General features: G+C 43.1%; 1 protein-coding gene across 2 annotated transcripts; it reads left to right on the forward strand.

Annotated features, from left to right (window-relative positions):
- The first annotated feature begins 9715 nt into the window (after positions 1 to 9715).
- Positions 9716 to 17095, forward strand: LOC112230772 (interleukin-1 beta). Of its 2 annotated transcripts, none has more exons than XM_024397050.2 (7): positions 9716 to 9772; positions 13542 to 13577; positions 14158 to 14209; positions 14573 to 14795; positions 15072 to 15257; positions 15415 to 15554; positions 15713 to 17095. In XM_024397050.2, exons 2-7 carry the CDS (start codon positions 13546 to 13548, stop codon positions 15923 to 15925), a joined length of 846 nt encoding a protein of 281 aa, XP_024252818.1. In that variant the 5' UTR covers positions 9716 to 9772; positions 13542 to 13545; the 3' UTR covers positions 15926 to 17095. The 2 variants fall into 2 exon arrangements, with proteins under 2 accessions (XP_024252818.1, XP_024252817.1); XM_024397049.2 differs by lacking the exon at positions 9716 to 9772 and adding an exon at positions 13023 to 13410.
- Positions 17096 to 20197: the final 3102 nt, after the last annotated feature.

Raw genomic sequence — 20197 nt, forward strand, 5'->3', positions numbered from 1 at the left:
TAATCTCCCTCGATTTGGGGCTCCACGCAAGATCTCACCCCGTGGGGTCAAAATGATCACAAGAACGGTGAGCAAAAATCCCAGAACCACACGGGGGGACCTAGTGAATGACCTGCAGAGAGCTGGGACCAAAGTAACAAAGCCTACCATCAGTAACACACTACGCCGCCAGGGACTCAAATCCTGCAGTTCCAGACGTGTCCCCCTGCTTAAGCCAGTACATGTCCAGGCCCGTCTGAAGTTTGCTAGAGAGCATTTGAATGATCCAGAAGAAGATTGGGAGAATGTCATATAGTCAGATGAAACCAAAATATAACTTTTTGGTAAAAACTCAACTCGTCGTGTTTGGAGGACAAAGAATGCCGAGTTGCATCCAAAGTACACCATACCTACTGTGAAGCATGGGGGTGGAAACATCATGCTTTGGGGCTGTTTTTCTGCAAAGGGACCAGGACTACTGATCCGTGTAAAGGAAAGAATGAATGGGGCCATGTATCGTGAGATGTTGAGTGAAAACCTCCTTCCATCAGCAAGGGCATTGAAGATGAAATTGCCTGGCCTAGCCAGTCTCCAGATCTGAGTTATTCACTCCGCAAGGCAATCAAGAAGCTAAACGTCAGTATAGAGAAAGTGGAGTCTCAATTCAAAGGCTCAGACGTGAGACATATATGGCAGGGACTACAGACAGTCACAGACTACAAAAGGAAAATCAGCCACGTCGCCGAGACCAAGGCCTCTGGACAGACTAAACACTTTCTTCGCACACTTTGAGGATAACACAGTGCCACCGACATGGCCTGCTACCAAGGACTGTGGGCTCTCCTTCTCCGTGGCCGCCGTGAGTAAAACATTTAAACGTGTTAACCCTCGCAAGGCTGCCGGCCCAGACGGCATCACTAGCCGCGTCCTCAGAGCATGCACAGATCAGGTGGCTAATCCCAGTCTGCTGTCCCCACATGCTAAGATGGCCACCATTGTTCCTGTACCCAACTTGGCCCTGGACTTCCTGACGGGCCGCCCCCAGGTGGTGAAGGTAGGAAACAACACCTGCACTCCGCTGATCCTTAACACAAGGGTGCATTCAACACCATAGTACCCTCCAAGCTCATCATATTCTTGAGGCCCTGGGTCTGAACCCCGCCCTGTGCAACTTGGCCCTGGACTTCCTGACAGGCCGCACCCAGGTGGTGAAGGTAGGAAACAACACCTGCACTCCGCTGATCCTTAACACAGGTGCCCTAAAAGCTGATCCTTAACACAAGGGTGCATGCTCATCCCCCTCCTGTACTCCCTGTTCACCCATTACTGCGTGGCCAAGCATGTCTCCAACTCAATCATCAAGTTGCAGACGACACAACATCAGTAGGTTTGATTACCAATGATGACGAGACAGCCTACAGGGAGGAGGTGAGGGCTCTGGGAGTGCGGTGCCTGGAAAACAACCTCACTCAATGTAAGCGAAATAAAGGAGATGGACTTCAGGAGACAGCCGAGGGTACACCCACCCCCCCCCCTTATCTACATCGACGGGACCGCAGTGGAGGAGGTGGAAAGCTTCAAGTTCCTTGGCGTACACATCACTGATAAACTGAAATGGACCACCTGTACAGACAGTGTGGTGAAGAAGCCGCAACAGAGCCAAACTCAGGAGGCTGAATAAATTTGTCTTGTCACCTAAAACCCTCACAAACCTTTACAGATTCACAATTGAGAGCATCATGTCGGGCTGTATCACCACCTGGTATGGCAACTGCACCGCCCACAACCGCAAGGGCTCTCCAGGGGGTAGTGAGGTCTGCACAACGCATTACCGGGGGCAAACTACCCACTCTCCAGGACACCTAGAGCACCAGATGTCACAGGAAGGCCAAAAAGATCCTCAAGGACATCAACCACCCGAGCCACTGCCTGTTCACCCCGCTATCATCCAGAAGCGAGGTCAGTACAGGTGCATCAAAGCTGTGACAGAGAGACTAAAAAACAGCTTCTATCTCAAGGCCATCAGACTGTTAAACAGCTATCACTAGCACATTAGAGGCTTCTGCCTATTGGTATAGATGAGAAATCACTGGCCACTTTAAGGAATGGAACACTGGCAACTTTAATAATGTTTACATATCTGGAATTACTCATCTCATATGTATATCCTGTTTTCTATATTATTCTACTGTATATGAATATGTTGTGTAATTTGATAGATCTTACTTGTTCGATATTACTGCACTGTTGGAGCTAGAAGCACAAGCATTTCGCCAGAAATCAACAGTTGTAGACCTTACAGTGAAATGCTTATAAACCCTTATGCAGTTTTAAGGAAAATACCAACAAACAAAAAAGTAAGAGATAAGTATACAAATTATTAAAGAGCAGCAGTAAATTACAATAGCGGGGCTATTGATAGGAGAATTATGTTCTCCAGATACCCAATTTAATTATATTACTCTGTCTGCAAACCAGAATTTTTAAAGATCCTGGTTGAATGAAACAGACGGAGGCCCAGCTAAATGGTCAAAAAGGTTTATTCACGGAACGTTCTGAAGTCAAGAATACAAATCAAATTAATTTTATACTGACTTCTCATGCCCACACGTACACACAAACATACGCACACACATACACACATACACACACACATACACACATACACACATACACACAAACATACGCACACACATGTCCTGCTACGCACACACTGTCTGTCTCACTTCCCAGCCGACAGAGATAGTGATCTTGTCCTTGAGATGTTCTCCCCGTTCTCTCCCAAACCTCTAGTCAGGTTGGCACCAAGCTCAGACAATCTGTGTTTGAAATACCATAAAAGGAACATTGTTTTACCCTAATTCTGACTAGGAGTAAACATTTATTGATTATGATTTTATACATTCTAATCAATTACATACAATTATATGTTTCAGGGCGGAATATTCTAATCATTCAATTGACAGACAATTCTCACCTATCAGCTATATACAGGGGGTACCGGAAAATAGTCAATGTGCGGGGTCACCGATGTCGAGGTAATATGTACATGTAGGAAGAGTTATTAAAGTGACTATGCATAGATAATAACAGAGTAGCAGCAGCGTAGAAGCTGGGAGGGGGGCAATGCAAACAGTCTAGGTAGCCATTTGATTAGCTGTTCAGGAGTCTAATGGCTTGGGGGTAGAAGCTGTTTAGAAACCTCTTGGACCTAGACTTGGCGCTATGGTACCGCTTGCCGTGCAGTAGCAGAGAAAACAGTCTTTGACTAGGGTGGCTGGAGTCTTTGACCATTTTTATGGCCTTCCTCTGACACCGCCTGGTATAGAGGTCCTGGATGGCAGGGAGCTTGGACGGTGATGTACTGTAAAACCATTTGAGGATCTGAGGACCCATGCCAAATCTTTTCAGTCTCCTGAGGGGGAATAGGCTTTGCTGTGCCCTCACACAACTGTATTGGTGTGCTTGGACCATGTTAGTTTGTTGGTGATGTGGACGCCAAGGAACTTGAAGCTCTCAACCTGCTCCACTACAACCCCGTCGATGAGAATTAGGGCGTGCTCGGTCCTCCTTTTCCTGTAGTCCACAATCATCTCCTTTGTCTTGATCACGTTGAGGGAGAGGTTGTAGTCCTGGCACCACACGGTCAGGTCTCTGACCTCCTCCCTATAGGCTGTCTCATCGTTGTCAGTGATCAGGCCTACCACTGCTGTGTCACCGGCAAACTTAATGATGGTGTTGGAGTCGTGCCTGGTCGTGCCGTCATGAGTGAACAGGGAGTACAGGAGGGGACTGAGCACGCACCCCTGAGGGGCCCCCGTGTTGAGGACCAGCGTGGCGGATGTGTTGTTACCTACCCTTACCACCTGCGGGCGGCCCATCAGGAAATCCATGATCCAGTTGCAGAGTGAGGTGTTTATTCCCAGAGTCCTTAGTTTAGTGATGAGCTTTGAGAGCACTATGGTGTTGAACGCTGAGCTGTAGTCAATGAATAGCATTCTCACATAGGTGTTCCTTTTGTCCAGGTGGGAAAGGGCAGTGTGAAGTGCAATAGAGATTGCAATATCTGTGGATCTGTTGGTGCGGTATGCAAATTGGATTGGGTCTAGGGTTTCTGGGATAATGGTGTCGATGTGCGCCTTTCAAAGCATTTCATGGCTACAGACTTGAGTGATACGGGTCGGTAGTCATTTAGGCAGGTTACCATAGTGTTCTTGGGCACAGGCACTATGGTGGTCTGCTTGAAACATGTTGGTATTACAGACTCCGACAGAGAGAGGTTAAAAATGTCAGCTAATTAGCACAGGTGGTCCCTCCATCTTCCGTAAACATGCGTTGTAACATGGAGATATGACCGTGTGGGAACACTAACTCTAACCCAATAAAATGTGTGTCCATTTAACATTTTGTCTTATAAAAATTGTTTCTCGCTGACATGAAAGACAAGGTCCTTATGCTTCCGAAACCGTACCGCAAGCGATGCGTGTTCATGTTCAGGCTGATGATCGGGGCTCTTAACAAAACTTTGTCCAATGGCTGTGCCTACAGAAAGCATTCATTCCCCTTGATTTATTCCTCAGTTGTTGTGTTACAGCCTGAATTCAAAATGGATTCAATACATTTTCTTCTCTCGCGCATCTACACACAATTTTCCCATAATGACAAAGTGAAAACATGAAAACACTCATTTATGTTCTGTAAGTATTTACATCCCCTAGTCAATACTTTGTTGAAGCACCTTTGGCACCGATTACAGCTGTGAGTCTTTCTGGGTAAGTCTCTAAGAGCTGTGAGTCTTTCTGGGTAAGTCTCTAAGAGCTGTGAGTCTTTCTGGGTAAGTCTCTAAGAGCTGTGAGTCTTTCTGGGTAAGTCTCTAAGAGCTGTGAGTCTTTCTGGGTAAGTCTCTAAGAGCTGTGAGTCTTTCTGGGTAAGTCTCTAAGAGCTGTGAGTCTTTCTGGGTAAGTCTCTAAGAGCTGTGAGTCTTTCTGGGTAAGTCTCTAAGAGCTTTCCACACCTGGATGATGCAACATTTGCTGATTGAAAATAATACAAAGTTCTTCAAGCGTTAGTCAAATTGACATTTGCAGGTCTTGCCATAGATTTAGTATATTTAAGTCAAACCCATAGCTTGGCCAATCAGGAACATTCACTGCCTTCTTGGTAAGCAACTCGTGTAGATTTGGTGTTTTAGGTTATTGTCCTGCTGAAAGGTGAATTCATCTCCCAGTGTCTGGTGGAAAGCAGACTGAACCAGGTTTTCTTCTAGGATTTTCTCCCTTCTGTTTATTTTTTATCCTTAACTCATTAACGACTGCAACCATACCCATAACATGATGCTGACACCACTATGCTTGAAAATATGGAAAGTGGTTCTCAGTAATGTGTTCTATTGTCGATGCCCCAAACATAACACTTTGTATTCAGGATAGAAGGTGTGCTTTGCCACATGTTTCGTTAGTATTGTAGATCACTGTTGTTGATCCATATTCAGTTTTCTCCTATCAAGGTGTGTGAATACTTTCTGAAGGCACTGTATGTGTAATGTGATAGAACTGAGAGTCATGATCAAGTGCTTAACTTCCCCTAAGAGGAAATGTTGTTGTCCCTGATTTTGTGTGTGTTTGTGTACTGTACATGTTTGCATGTAGGCCCAACTGAAATCATGGTTTCGAGACTTGAGACAATGAAACTGATACTCCATCTACATTGTAGAGTACTTTCAGTGTAATTTTCACTTCTATAAATTCTCTATTTTTCACTTTTTAGTTCCAAAACAAGTTCAAGTTCAATATTTTTCAGGGGAAAAGCAGACCATGTTGTTGAAGATACAATGAGCAACACGTGTCTCTGGTGACGAAAAGGAAAGTCCCACATTGGTTTGGCTCAATACAAGAATAAGAGAGAGGTGTGGGGGAGTGCAATGTCGTAGTGGCCTGCATGTACACACACACTGTGCACTATACTTTTCCTGTCAGTGGAATTCCCTTGGTGGTAAGAGAGGTGATGAAACACACGTTACACAACCAGCCTTACTTTCCATTTACCTCTGGTCTGATAGAACACACTGTAACCATACTTTTTACCATTACTGGCTAATCTAGGACCTATGCCAACAGCACAACATTGTTCCTGTGGGAATGTGGGAGGCAACCTGTCTTCCTAGGGAGACTAGTTACTGGCTAATTCTCATTATTACAAAACCACTGTTGTGAGCCCATAGGGAATAAAATGCAGGGTTCTGCCATTTTCCCGAATCCTCTTCCTCGATGGCAAAATGACTGGCAACTGAATCAACTGACCATTGTTAGAATGATTTAGGGGTTGTCACTAGTTACCACAGCCACAAAGTCATACATATTTATGATTTTAAACCTAACCTTAACCACACTGATAACCATATGCTTAACCTTACATTTTATGAGATAGCCAATTTTGACTTTGTGTTTGTGCTTTTAGTGTAAACCATGATCAATTCAAATCGACCGCTTCAGCCAACATCCACGTAGCGGTTGGTGTCAAGGGTGGAACTGCATCAGAGCTGTCAAATCTACAAAAGGCTCCTGGCATTACACCTGAAGCGGAATTGCCATTGGCTGCACAGAGTCGCATGAACAGAAATCCCAAGTTCAAACACTGGAATGTGAGATGTAATCTACACCTCGATTAGGATAATAGAAATCCTAATTTAGTTGAATGACTTCAATTTCAGCAAAGTTATTGTGGGGTGTGGCTTCATGACAATGACTGCAAGAGCAGCTGCTTGCCGATTTGAGGGCAGGTCCACCTCTGCCAAAACATCTGCTATGTAGGTGTCTCCTAACGCTTGAACTGATTGAATCTAGGCCTTAGTTTTGTCTTGTAAATCATTCAAATGTGAGTCACAAAAATAATTCACTACAATAATTGTTTCTGGTCAATAGTGGGTAGCCTATTTCTAAATGGGGGACTTTCTAAAAGCTACAGGTGAAGTGGGAAGTTTACATACACCTCAGCCATATACATTTGTATTCAGTTTTTCACAATTCCTGACATTTAATCCTAGTGAACATTCCCGGAAAAGCAGCCAAGAAGTGCTCAGCATATGTGGGAACTCCTTCTAGACTGTTCAGTTGAAGTCGGAAGTTTACATACACCAAATACATTTAAACTTTTTTTTCACAATTCCTGACAATTAATCAGAGTAAAAATCCCCTGTTTTAGGTCAGTTATAGTATCACCACTTCATTTTAAGAATGTGAAATGTCAGAATAAGAGTAGAGAGTGATTTATTTCAGCTTTTATTTCTTTCATCACATTCCCAGTGGGTCAGAAGTTTACATACACTCAATAAGTTTTTGGTAGCATTGCCTTTAAATTGTTTAACTTGGGTCAAACGTTTCGGGTAGCCTTCCACAAGCTTCCCACAATAAGTTGGGTGAATTTTGGCCCATTCCTCCTGACAGAGCTGGTGTAACTGAGTCAGGTTTGAAGGCCTCCTTGCTCACACACACTTTTTCAGTGCTGCCCACACATTTTCTATAGGATTGAGGTCAGGGCTTTGTGATGGCCACTCCAACACCTTGACTTTGTTGTCCTTAAGTCATTTTGCCACGACTTTGGAGGTATGCTTGTGGTCATTGTCCATTTGGAAGACCCATTTGTGACCAAGCTTTAACTTCCTGACTGATGTCTTGAGATGTTGCTTCAATATATCCACATAATTTTCCCACCTCATGATGCCATTTATTTTGTGAAGTGCACCAGTCCCTCCTGCAGCAAAGCACCCCCACAACATGTTGCTGCCACCCCCGTGCTTTACGGTTGGGATGGTGTTCTTTGGCTTTCAAGCCTCCCCCTTTTTCCTCCAAACATAACTATGGTCATTATGGCCAAACAGTTCTATTTTTGTTTCATCAGACCAGAGGACATTTCTCAAAAAAAGTACAATCTTTGTCCCCATGTGCAGTTGCAAACCATAGTCTGGCTTTTTTATGGTGGTTTTGGAGCGGTGGCTTCTTCCTTTCTGAGCAGCCTTTCAGATTATGTCGATATAGGACTAATTTTACTGTGGATATAGATACTTTTGTACCGGTTTCCTCCAGCATCTTCACAAGGTCCTTTGCTGTTGTTCTGGGATTGATGTGCATTTTTTGCACCAAATTATGTTCATCTCTAGGAGACCGTACACATCTCCTTCCAGAGCAGTATGACGGCTGCGTGGTCCCATGGTGTTTATACTTGCGTACTATTGTTTGTACAGATGAACGTGGTACCTTCAGGCATTTGAAAATTCCTCCCAAGGAGGTCTCGGCTGATTTCATTTGATTTTCCCATGATGTCAAGAAAAGAGGCATGGAGTTTGAAGGTAGGCCTTGAGGCACATCCACAGGTACACCTCCAATTGACTCAAATGATGTCAATTAGCCTATCAGAAGCTTCTAAAGCCATGACGTCATTTTCTGGAATTTTCAAGCTGTTTAAAGGCACAGTCAACTTAATGTATGTAAACTTCTGACCCACTGAAATTGTGACACAGTGAATTGTAAGTGAAATAATCTGTCTGTAAACAATTGTTGGAAAAATGATTTGTGTCATGCATAAAGTAGATGTCCTAACCGACTTGACAAAACTATAGTTGGTTAACAAGAAATGTGTGGAGTGGGGCCTCCCGGGTGGCGCAGTGTTAGATGTTAGATGTTTTTGAGTATTGAGTGAGGAGCATGCAAGATCATTTCAATCTATGCATTATTATTTTTATTATAATTACTGTGTAATTTCTCTTGTATTCTTTCACCTGTACTGTTTATTTGCAATAATTCACACATGCACACACACACGTACTCGCTCTCTCAGTATTGGCTCTGTCGTAACCGGCCGCGACCAGGAGATCCGTGGGGCAACGCACAATTGGCCTAGCGTCGTCTGGGTTATGGAGGGCTTGGCCAGTTGGGATATCCTTTTCTCATCGCGCACCAGTGACTCCTGTGGCGGGCCGCAGTGCACGTTAACCAAGGTTGCCAGGTGCTCCGACACATTGGTGCGGCTGGCTTCCGGGTTGGATGCGCGCTGTGTTAAGAAGCAGTGCGGCTTGGTTGGGTTGTGTATCGGAGGACGCATGACTTTCAACCTTCGTCTCTCCCGAGCCCGTATGGGAGTTGTAGCAATGAGACAAGATAGTAGCTACTAAAAACATTTGGATACCATGAAATTGGGGAGAAAAAGTCCAATTTTTAAAAAAATTAAAAAATTGTGGAGTGGTTGAAAAACGAGTTTTAATGACTCCAACCTAAGTGTATGTAAACTTCCAACCTCAATTGTACTTGCATGCATGTGTGTGTTTATTTAGGCCAGGGCGCTGTTACCCTGTTCCTGGACATCTACCCTCCTGTAGGTTTTGATCCGACCTCAGTTCTAACTTACCTGATTCAATTTATCAACCAGATAATTATTAGAATTAGGTGCGCTAGATTAGGGTTTCAGCAAAAACTTACAGGAAGGTAGCTCTACAGCAACAGGGTTGGAAAGTCCTGACCTAGGCCAAACTGCAATGGTATAGCCATAACCCTAGACCACACGATTGAGAATCATTCTGCGTTGTTTACATGTGGGTACTTGTAGTTAGTTTTCCTCTTCTCACCACAATCTTCTGTGTAATGTTTTTACTCGCCCCGAGCTCCCCAAACCGCCCCCCCCCAACATCCTGCCAACGATAACCCATACAGTGACATTAGCGAGAAGCACGCACACACACACACACACTCTCTCAGGAACATTACTCTCTCTCTCAGTATTGAATCAGAAAGCAGCTGAACAGGTATTTCCCCTTTTTTTCCTTTTGCCATCTGAATTTCCCTCATTTCATTTCCTCATATCTCTACTATGCATTTTAACCTCAAGTTTTTGCCATCGTTGTAAAAGCCCTACTTGTTTTGTTGCTTTGACAAATAATCCAATTGATAAGAATCAAATATGCTTGAGATCGTTCCACTTTATGGTACAAGTGTTGAACTTGGTACAATATTATAAGATACCTTAAGGAACATTTTAAAGATTACAGGCAGTCTGGGAAGTACAGACTACAGTCAAACAGAATTTCATTTGGATTTGGGGTAAAAAATGTTTAAAAAATGGGGTAAAATCATTACAAACATAAAATGGAACAATTATTCCACCTATCCCCTGGACTAAAAGTGATTTCTGAAATTATAATTTTTCCTGATTAGCTATTCATTTACGTCTATCCCTCATTTTAAGGTCAACCCTGCCACGTGACTGAACTCTCGTTTTAATATGGTGAAACTATTCCTTTTGTAAATCTTTTTTCTCAAAAGAAACAATGAACATCTACAGTGCCTTCAGAAAGTACTCACACCCTTGGACTTTTTCCACATTCTGTTGTTTACAACCTAAATTTAGAATTGATTTAAATTGCAATTATTTGGTCACTGGCTTACCCATAATACCCCATAATGTCAAAGTGTAAATAGGTTTTTTGACATTTTTACATATTAATAAAAAATGCAAAGCTGAAATGTCTTGGGTCAATAAGTATGCAACCCCTTTGTTATCGCCAGTACTGGAGTAAATATTATTTAAAGTACAACTTAAGTAGTTTTATTTGGGTATCTGTACTTTACTATTTTTGACCACTTTTACTTTTACTTCACTACATTCCTAAAGAAAAGAATATACTTTTTACCCCATACATTTACCCTGACACCCAAAAGTACATTTTAAATGCTTAGCTGACAGGAAAATGGTCCAATTCATTCACTTATCAAGAGAACACGTGGTCATCCCTACTGCCTCTGATCTGGTGAATTCACTAAACACAAATGCATCATTTATAAATGATGTCTGAGTGTTGGAGTGTGCTCCTGGCTAACAGTAAATTAAAAAACAAGAAAATATTGCCATCTGCTTTGCTTGAAATGATTTGTACTTTTACTTTTGATACTTAAGTATATTTAGAACCAAATACATTTAGACTTTTACTCAAGTAGTATTTTACTGGGTGACTTTTACTTGAGTCATTTTCAATTAAGGTATCTATACTTTTACTCAAGTATCACAATTGGATACTTTTTCTGCCACTGGTTATGACTAAATAAGTTCAGGAGTAACTGATAATGTACCCCACACATTATCTGTAAGGTCCCTCAGTCGAGCAGTACATTTCAAACACAGATTCAACTATATAGACCAGGGAGGCTTTCCAACGCTTCACAAAGAAGGGCACCTACGGGTCAAAATAAAAAAAGCAGACATTGAACATGCATTTGAGCTGAAGGTATTAATATCACTTTGGATGGTGGATCAATATTTGGTAGCATTGCCTTCAAATTGTTTAACTTGGGTCAAACATTTCGGGTAGCCTTCCACAAGCTTCCCACAATAAGTTGGGTGAATGTTGGCCCATTCCTCCTGACAGAGCTGGTGTAACTGAGTCAGGTTTGTAGGCCTCCTTGCTCACACATGCTTTTTCAGTTCTGCCCAGAAATGTTCTATAGGATTGAGGTCAGGGCTTTGTGATTCCCACTTTGTTGGGAATCACAAAGCCTTAGGACTTTGTTGTCCTTAAGCCATTTCACCACAACTTTGGAAGTATGCTTGGGGTCATTGTCCATTTGGAAGACCCATTTGCGACCAAGCTTTAACTTCCTGACTGATGTCTTGAGATGTACGATCTTTAGTCCTTACGTGCAGTTGCAAATCGTAGTCTGGCTTTTTTATGGCGGTGTTGGAGCAGTGGCTTCCTCCTTGCTGAGTGGCCTTTCAGGTTATGTTGATATAGGACTCGTTTTACTGTGGATATTGATACTTTTATACCTGTTTCCTCCAGCATCTTCAAGGTCCTTTGCTGTTGTTCTGGGATTGATTTGCACTTTTCGTACGTTCATCTCTAGGAGACAAAATGCGCCTCCTTCCTGAGCGGTATGACGGCTGCGTGGTCCCATGGTGTTTATACATGCGTACTATTGTTTGTACAGATGAACGTGGTACCTTCAGGCAATTGGAAATTGCTCCCAAGGATGAACCAGACTTGTGGAGGTCAACAAAAAAAAAATTCTGAGGTCTTGGCTGCTTTCGTTTAATTTTCCCATGATGTCAAGCAAATAGACATTGAGTTTGAAAGTAGGCTTTGAAATACATCCACAGGTACACCTCCAATTGATTCAAATGATGTCAATTAGCCTATCAGAAGCTTGTAAAGCCATGACATCATTTTCTGGAATTTTCCAAGCTGTTTAAAGGCACAGTCAACTTAGTGTATGTGAACTTCTGACCCACTGAAATTGTGATACAGTGAATTATAAGTGAAATAATCTGTCTGTAAACAATTGTTGGAAAAAGGACTTGTTTCATGCACAAAGTAGATGTCCTAACTGACTTGCCGAAACTATAGTTTGTTAACAAGAAATGTGTGGAGTGGTTGAAAAACTAGTTTTAATGACTCCAACCTAAGTGTATGTAAACTTCCGACTTCAACTGCACATAGATTTTCTATTGTGTTATTGACTGTGTGTTTGTTCATGTGTAACTCTGTGTTGTTGTCGCACTGCTTTGTTTTATCTTGGCTAGGTCGCAGTTGTAAATGATTACTTGTTCTCAACTGGCCTAGGTAGCCTAGTGGTTAAAAGCATGGGGCCAGTAACCAAAAGATCACTGGTTCAAATCTCCTAGCTGACGAGGTGAAAAATATGTTGATGTGCTCTTAAGCAAGGCACTTAACCCTAATTGCTCTGAATAAGAGCATTTGCTAAATGACTAAAATGTAAATGTCAATCTCTAGCCTAATAAACTGCATGGTTTCCAAAGTCATAGTGGGAGGACCACACACAATACCGCCACAGGACTCCAAGATTACTTAGATATGATGGTTATTATATCAATATTTGAGCATAAAGGTGTTTCCACCACCAGTTCTCGCATAATTAATTTTACTCACACAAAAAGATCTGACTGCATTCATTTATTTTTATGGAATATGATTTTACTCACATAAAAACTGTAGATGGAAACGTGGTAAGTGACAATTATTTGTACAATTCAATGGATGTTTAGTGCACAAAGGATGTGGCAATCTGTTGAAATTGTCTTTCTGGGCCGAACGTCAATTAAACTGCAGTACGGAAGTAAGACTGTTTGAAAAGTCGAACTTGTGCTTCCAAACCCGACCACGTTCAGCGGAAGTGCAGTAGTTTCGCCTGTTCTCTACACCGGTCGTTTCTGGCCGTGTTCGAGAGGATCAAACCCGCAATGTATCATGGGGAAATTTTTTGAATGACTGACTGATCTACAAATTAGAACGAGTCATTATTTATCAATTTTTTTGTCATGATGCTCTCGTAAACCGCCGATTTAAAAAGCGTGTGTCTTGGCACGTTATACACCCGTTTCACACTTCAAGTAAGACAGACAACTCTTCCAGCATATAAACTCTCTCTAAAGGTGATGCATTTAGAAAAACGTACTTTACTTGTTTGTTTTTTTTTACTTTAAAAAAATATAAAATACAATTAATTTCAAGTATTTTATGGTAATCTCAAATGACAGTGATTTTTGTTCTCATTTTCTCTCAGAATCATGGACTTCGATTTAGCTGACGCTCTCCGGAGGTAGGTTGTCTGAATTGATTTCTGAGGAATACTGTATCAATTGCCGTTCATACACTGTTTTTTGTTTGAGTTTATTTATTACCCTTCCGGTAAATATATATAGCCTACAGTAAAATATCCTAATTCAAGATGACACAAATAAATCATTACCTAAAAAGGGAAATTTGAGTTTGCTACATGTTTTGACTTTTAAATGAAATGTTGCAGAATATAACTGCCTCGCGAGATTCAGAACCCAAAGTATAGCTTGTTTTACTCCATTGTTTGTAAACAAACACTGTATAGCCTCAAAGCATGGTTCAATATATAATTTTGATAGCATGTCAGTGCTTGCATCCATAGCTCCGTCTATGAATTAGAGGGTGGTTCCATTTCTCCAGCCACATACCTCAGCTGTGTTATTGCTTGAACGGCAGATTGCCTATTTTCAATTTGCTGGTGTACATGCAGTTTCTGGTTATTTTTAAAACGTTTTTAGAAATGGTTAGACCCACCTATAGACAAAAAAAACGTGATTATCTGAGCTTGAATAGGAAGACGGCATTTTATGCTAACATCTTTAGTTTTAATTTCTCTGCAGCTCATGTTCGAGTATGGAGTTTGACACCGAATACCGCCTGCCTGATGCGAAGGTAAGGCGTGTTGTTAACTTTGCATAAAGAAGAATGGCAAGCGCCACAATGATTAGGGTACACCAGTTGTAAGACTTTAGACGGAGCATCACCAACATAGGTCGAGTGTGTTTTTACATAAAGAGGACCAATAAGGTACTCTTTGATATTAAATTGAGTGTGTTTTTACATAAAGAGGACCAATAAGGTACTCTTTGATATTAAATTGAGTGTGTTTCTACATAAAGAGGACCAATAAGGTACTCTTTGATATTACATTGCATGCACTTGTGGTGGTGGTGGCTTGTTCAACAGAAGAAAAAAAATGTAGTTATTTTTTTTCTTCTACATGGACTCTCATTCTGATTACTTGTATGTGTGTAGAGCGGACCAGAGATGGAGCGCTGTGGGCTGCAAGCGGGCCTGAGCCTGGACTTGGAGGTTATCCTACAGCATCAGGGAGGCATGAGACGGGTGGCTCACCTGGTGATTGCGCTGCATAGGATGAAAAACCCCTCCCAGAAGTCCGACTCCACACACACTCCCCTGGACATGGAGTGCACAGACGAGCAGTTTTGCAGCATCATCATGGATAACCTGGTGGAAGGTGCCTGGGCTGCCGTGCCGTTTCATTTCAATTTTGTCAATTCTGGAACTAAACTGAAATTCAATTTCCACATTTTCCTCAAAATATGAATGAAATTGACTCTTAATCCTGGACTCTATACTCTTTGATTATACTGTACTGCTTTTCAGTTATTTTAGGTCCAGTTCCCTAAACAATGAATTTGATTGACGGTCCTTTTCCTGTGTCTCCACCCTTTCTCCCTACCCCCCCTTCTGTTTTCCCCCTCCACTGGCCCCTTCTTCCTCCTCTGTGTAGAGTGTGTGATGGTCTCGATCCAGGAGCCAATGGGAGTGGTGACCAAAAAGGTAAAGGGGACCTTTGAGCAGATTGGCAGTCCCCAGCAGTATAGCCTGTGTGACCATCACCAGAAGAGCCTGGTGTACTGCCACAGAACCATGGAGCTGAAGGCCGTCACAATCCAGGGAGGCAACAACCGGAGAGGTAGGCTAACTGCCAAACTACACCGCAAGCACATTGCAAACATTCTGTAAGCTTTGTTTTTGGCAGCCTTTACCAAAATTGGCAACATCATAGATGAGTGTTAAAAATGACAAAAAATAGTGAAGATGCCCTTTAACTCTGCCTGCCTCATTCTCAGCGAGGTTCAACCTCTCCAAGTATAGTAATGCCAGCACCACCACCACCAATCAGGCCCTGCCAGTTGTCTTAGGGATAGACCAATGGAACCTCTCCTGCTCCAAGCAGACAGACAGCACAACTCCTGTCCTACAGTTGGAGGTCGGTCTCTCACTTACTCCCTCTCTTACTCACTCACATGCAGGTACTCACTCACATTTATCACTCAAACCCACACACACTTACCTCACCGCATCATCCTAATCCTTTTCTCCTCCCCGCTCTCTCTCTCTCTCGCTCTCTCTCTTTCTCTCTCTCAGCGCTGTGAGGACCAGTTAACAACCATCGGGGCTCAGGAAAAAACGGTTCGCTTCCTCTTCTACAAGAATACCACTGGCTTCTCCCTGACCACCTTTGAGTCAGCCATGTACCCTGGCTGGTTCATCAGCACCTCACTGGAGCCAAGCCAGCCCATACAGATGTGTCAGAAACAGGACGACAGAAAGCTCATCAACTTCATGGTCAAACACTAAACACACACAATCTGTCCCCCTAGTGTATGTACCACGTACAACCAGAGAGCGAGTGCGGGGTGAATCTGAGAAGATAGACTGACTGATATTGTAGAGGAGTTGAATGTTGAATTGATAGAGCTCTGCTTTTCTCAAACTCAAACAGCGTTACATTGTGTGGTAACTAACTCCTTCTTGTTTATTGAAAGTGGTTTGGTTGTAGTGAGGGAGCTTGACCAGCAGATGGCACTGTGTTTATTCTCTCTTCTGCAGTATTGTGTTTTACCTCAGAAGCGATCTTTGTTTCATGATTCCATTGTTGATACCGGCAGTATTTCCGTATTTTGAAGGTTATAAACTTTATTGCTGACATAAAAATGTTTTGGGGACTATATAAAAAATGGACGAATGAAACAAATAGCAAATTCTAATTATTTGGGGGAGTTTTTCTTTTACTCTTTCAGCGAAGGCCCAGTTAGAACTGATTGCTCTGTAGGATAGTAACAGTATCAAGAAGACATTGTTTTAGCCACAGATGTAAATGTTCAAAGTGTTACATGTTTAAAAAAAAAAAGTAAATTCATATTGAATTCTTTATCTTATGGCTACAGTGCTAAGTATAAAATTCATACATTACAGTAGAGTAGAAAAGAGTAGAATCGTTAATAGTAATATGTGTCTCTGTACTCTGACTGAATTATCCGCTTCAAATTAGTGAAGAGATTTTATTTGTGTATTTCCTATTAGAACGTGAATCATTACTTTTCATTGTCTAACATTGTCTAACATTGTCTAACAGATGTCATTTTTATTTGAAGTATTTGTCGACTATCATCATTTTTCTAATACTACGATTAACTTAGTTTTTATCTCATAAGCTAACATTGTACATAAACAGCAAACATCAACTAATATGTAACACACAATGACTTTTAGCGCCAATATTGTTTTTCAATTCTTCAAAATGTACAGTACCATTCAAAAGTTTGGATTTGTTTAACACTTTTCTTTGGTTACTACATGGTTCCATGTTATTTCATAGTTTTGATGTCGTCACTATATTCTACATTGTAGAAATCAAGAAAAACCCTGTGAATTAGTAGATGGGTCCAAACTTTGGATGTTTTAACATTTCAATGGTTATATGATGTATTTTACTGTATGTTGGAAATAAAGTGACTATTCAATGCATTTGGAAGTTGTTGTGGAGATGTGAGAGCAGAACAGAGACAATAACATGAGGATGGACGGTCTACCTGAAACTCACAACACCTACCTAAGGTAGGGGAGAGTGGGGTAAGGTGAGAATCTTTGTTGCATTCAGCATCACTCCGTCAACGGAAATGTACTATTATTTCTGATAAAGATATCTACATACAGTGCATTTGGATTCAGACCCATTGACTTTGTCACCCCATAATGACAACGCTAAAACAAATAAAAAACTGAAATTACATAAGTACATTGCTCAAAAAAATAAAGGGACCACTTAAACAACACAATGTAACTCCAAGTCAATCACACTTCTGTGAAATCAAACTGTCCACTTAGGAAGCAACACTGATTGACAAATTTCACATGCTGTTGTGCAAATGGAATAGACAACAGGTGGAAATTATAGGCAATTAGCAAGACAACCCCAATAAAGGAGTGGTTCTGCAGGTGGTGACCACAGACCACTTCTCAGTTCCTATGCTTCCTGGCTGATGTTTTGGTCACTTTTGAATGCTGGCGGTGCTTTCACTCTAGTGGTAGCATGAGACGGAGTCTACAACCCACACAAGTGGCTCAGGTAGTGCAGCTCATCCAGTATGGCACATCAATGCGAGCTGTGGCAAGAAGGTTTGCTGTGTCTGTCAGCGTAATGTCCAGAGCATGGAGGCGCTACCAGGAGACAGGCCAGTACATCAGGAGACGTGGAGGAGGCCGTAGGAGGCAAAAACCCAGCAGCAGGACCGCTACCTCCGCCTTTGTGCAAGGAGGAGCAGGAGGAACACTGCCAAAGCTCTTCAAAATGACCTCCAGCAGGCCACAAATGTGCATGTGTCTGCTCAAATGGTCAGAAACAGACTCCATGAGGGTGGTATGAGGGCCCGACGTCCACAGGTGGGGGTTGCCCAACACCGTGCAGGACGTTTGGCATTTGCCAGAGAACACCAAGATTGGCAAATTCGCCACTAGCGCCCTGTGCTCTTCACAGATGAAAGCAGGTTCAAACTGAGCACATGTGACAGACGTGACAGAGTCTGGAGACGCCGTGGAGAACATTCTGCTGCCTGCAACATCCTCCAGCATGACCGGTTTGGCGGTGGGTCAGTCACGGTGTGGGGTGGCATTTCTTTGGGGGGGCCGCACAGCCCTCCATGTGCTCGCCAGAGGTAGCCTAGCTGCCATTAGGTACCAAGATGAGAACCTCAGACCCCTTGTGAGACCATATGCTGGTGCGGTTGGCCCTGGGTTCCTCCTAATGAGTGTGTCAGCAGTTCCTGCAAGAGAAAGGCATTGATGCTATGGACTGGCCCGCCCGTTCCCCAGACCTGAATCTAATTGAGCACATCTGGGACATCATGTCTCGCTCCATCCACCAACACCACGTTGCACCACAGACTGTCCAGGATTTGGCGGATGCTTTAGTACAGGTCTGGGAGGAGATCCTTCAGGAGACCATCCGCCACCTCATCAGGTGCATGCCCAGGTGTTGTAGGGAGGTCACACAGGCACGTGGAGGCCACACACACTACTGAGCCTCTTTTTAGAGACTCTTTACTGGATCTGGCCGCCCGGCCAGACTGAGCAATTGGGGGAGAAGGGCCTTGTCCAGGGAGGTAAACAAGAACCCACTGGTCACTCTGACAGAGCTCCAGAATTCCTCTGTGGAGATGGGAGAACATTCCAAAATGATAACCATCTCTGCAGCACTCCACCAATTAGGCCTTTAAAGTAGAGTGGCCAGACGGAAACCACTCCTCAGTAAAAGGCACATGACACTCCGCTTGGAGTTTGTCTAAAGGCACCTAAAGGAGTTTCAGACCCTGAGAAACAAGCTTCTCTGGTCAGATGAAACCAATATTGAACTCTTTGGACTGAATGCCAAGCTTCTGGAGGAAACCTGGCACCATCATTACTGTGAAGCATGGTGGTGGCAGCATCATGCTGAGGCGATGTTTTTCAAGGCAGGAACTGCGAGACTAGTCAGGATCGAGGGAAAGATGAACAGAACAAAGTACAGAGAGATCCTTGATGAAAACCGGCTCCAGAGCGCTCAGGTTCACCTTCCAACAGGACAATGACCCTAAGCACACAGCCAAGACAATGCAGGAGTGGCTTTGGGACAAGTCTCTGAATGTCCTTGAGTAGCCCAGCCAGAGCCTCGACTTGAACCCAAACTAACATCTGTTAACTTTCGGCGCCGACAGAGATGGCTGCCTCGCTTCGCGTTCTTAGGAAACTATGCAGTATTTTTTTTCTGAGTTATTTCTTACATTGTTACCCCAGGTAATCTTAGGTTTTATTACATACAGTCTGGAGGAACTATTGGATATAAGAGCAACGTCAACTCACCAACATTACAACCAAGAATACGACTTTCCCGAAGCGGATCCTCTGTTTGGCCCACCACCCAGGACAATGGATCGGATCCCAGCCGGCGACCCAAAACAACGACGCTGTAGAAGAAGGGGCAGACGGAGTGGCCTTCTGGTCAGGCTCAGTAGACGGGCACATCACACACCGCTACCGAGCATACTACTCGCCAATGTCCTGTCTCTTGACAAGGTAGACGAAATCCGAGCAAGGGTAGCCTTCCAGAGAGATATCCGAGACCGTAACGTTCTTTGTTTCACGGAAACATGGCTCACTCAAGACTTTCTTTCTTTCTGAGTCGGTACCGACACCTGATATCTTAACACATCGCGCCGACAGAAACAAGCATCTCTCTCGTAAGAAGAAGGGCGGGGCCTTATGATTAACGAGACTTCGGAAAAGCTGACCACGACTCCATTTTGTTGCTCCCAGCCTATAGACAGAAACTAAAACAGGAAGCTCCCCCGCTCAGGTCTGTTCAACGCTGGTCCGACCAATCGGATTCCACGCTTCAAGATTGCTTCGATCACGTGGACTGGGATATGTTCCTAATTGCGGCGAACAACAACATTGCCGAATACACTGATTCGGTGTGCGAGTTTATTCACAAGTGCATCGGTGATGTTGTACCCACAGCGTCTATTAAAACATTCCCCAACCAGAAACCGGGTATTGATGGCAGCATTCCTGTGAAACTGAACGGGCGAACCA

Source organism: Oncorhynchus tshawytscha, linkage group LG33, assembly GCF_018296145.1.
Source record: "Oncorhynchus tshawytscha isolate Ot180627B linkage group LG33, Otsh_v2.0, whole genome shotgun sequence".
NCBI lineage: Eukaryota > Metazoa > Chordata > Actinopteri > Salmoniformes > Salmonidae > Oncorhynchus > Oncorhynchus tshawytscha.

Bases quoted from the DNA above. Each gene is read 5' to 3' on its own strand.
- LOC112230772 (XM_024397050.2), top strand. From the start codon at position 13,546: ATGGACTTCGATTTAGCTGACGCTCTCCGGAG. The intron at 13,578-14,157 runs GTAGGTTGTCTG...ATTTCTCTGCAG, and splicing joins TTAGCTGACGCTCTCCGGAG to CTCATGTTCGAGTATGGAGT. The intron at 15,258-15,414 runs GTAGGCTAACTG...CCTCATTCTCAG, and splicing joins GGGAGGCAACAACCGGAGAG to CGAGGTTCAACCTCTCCAAG.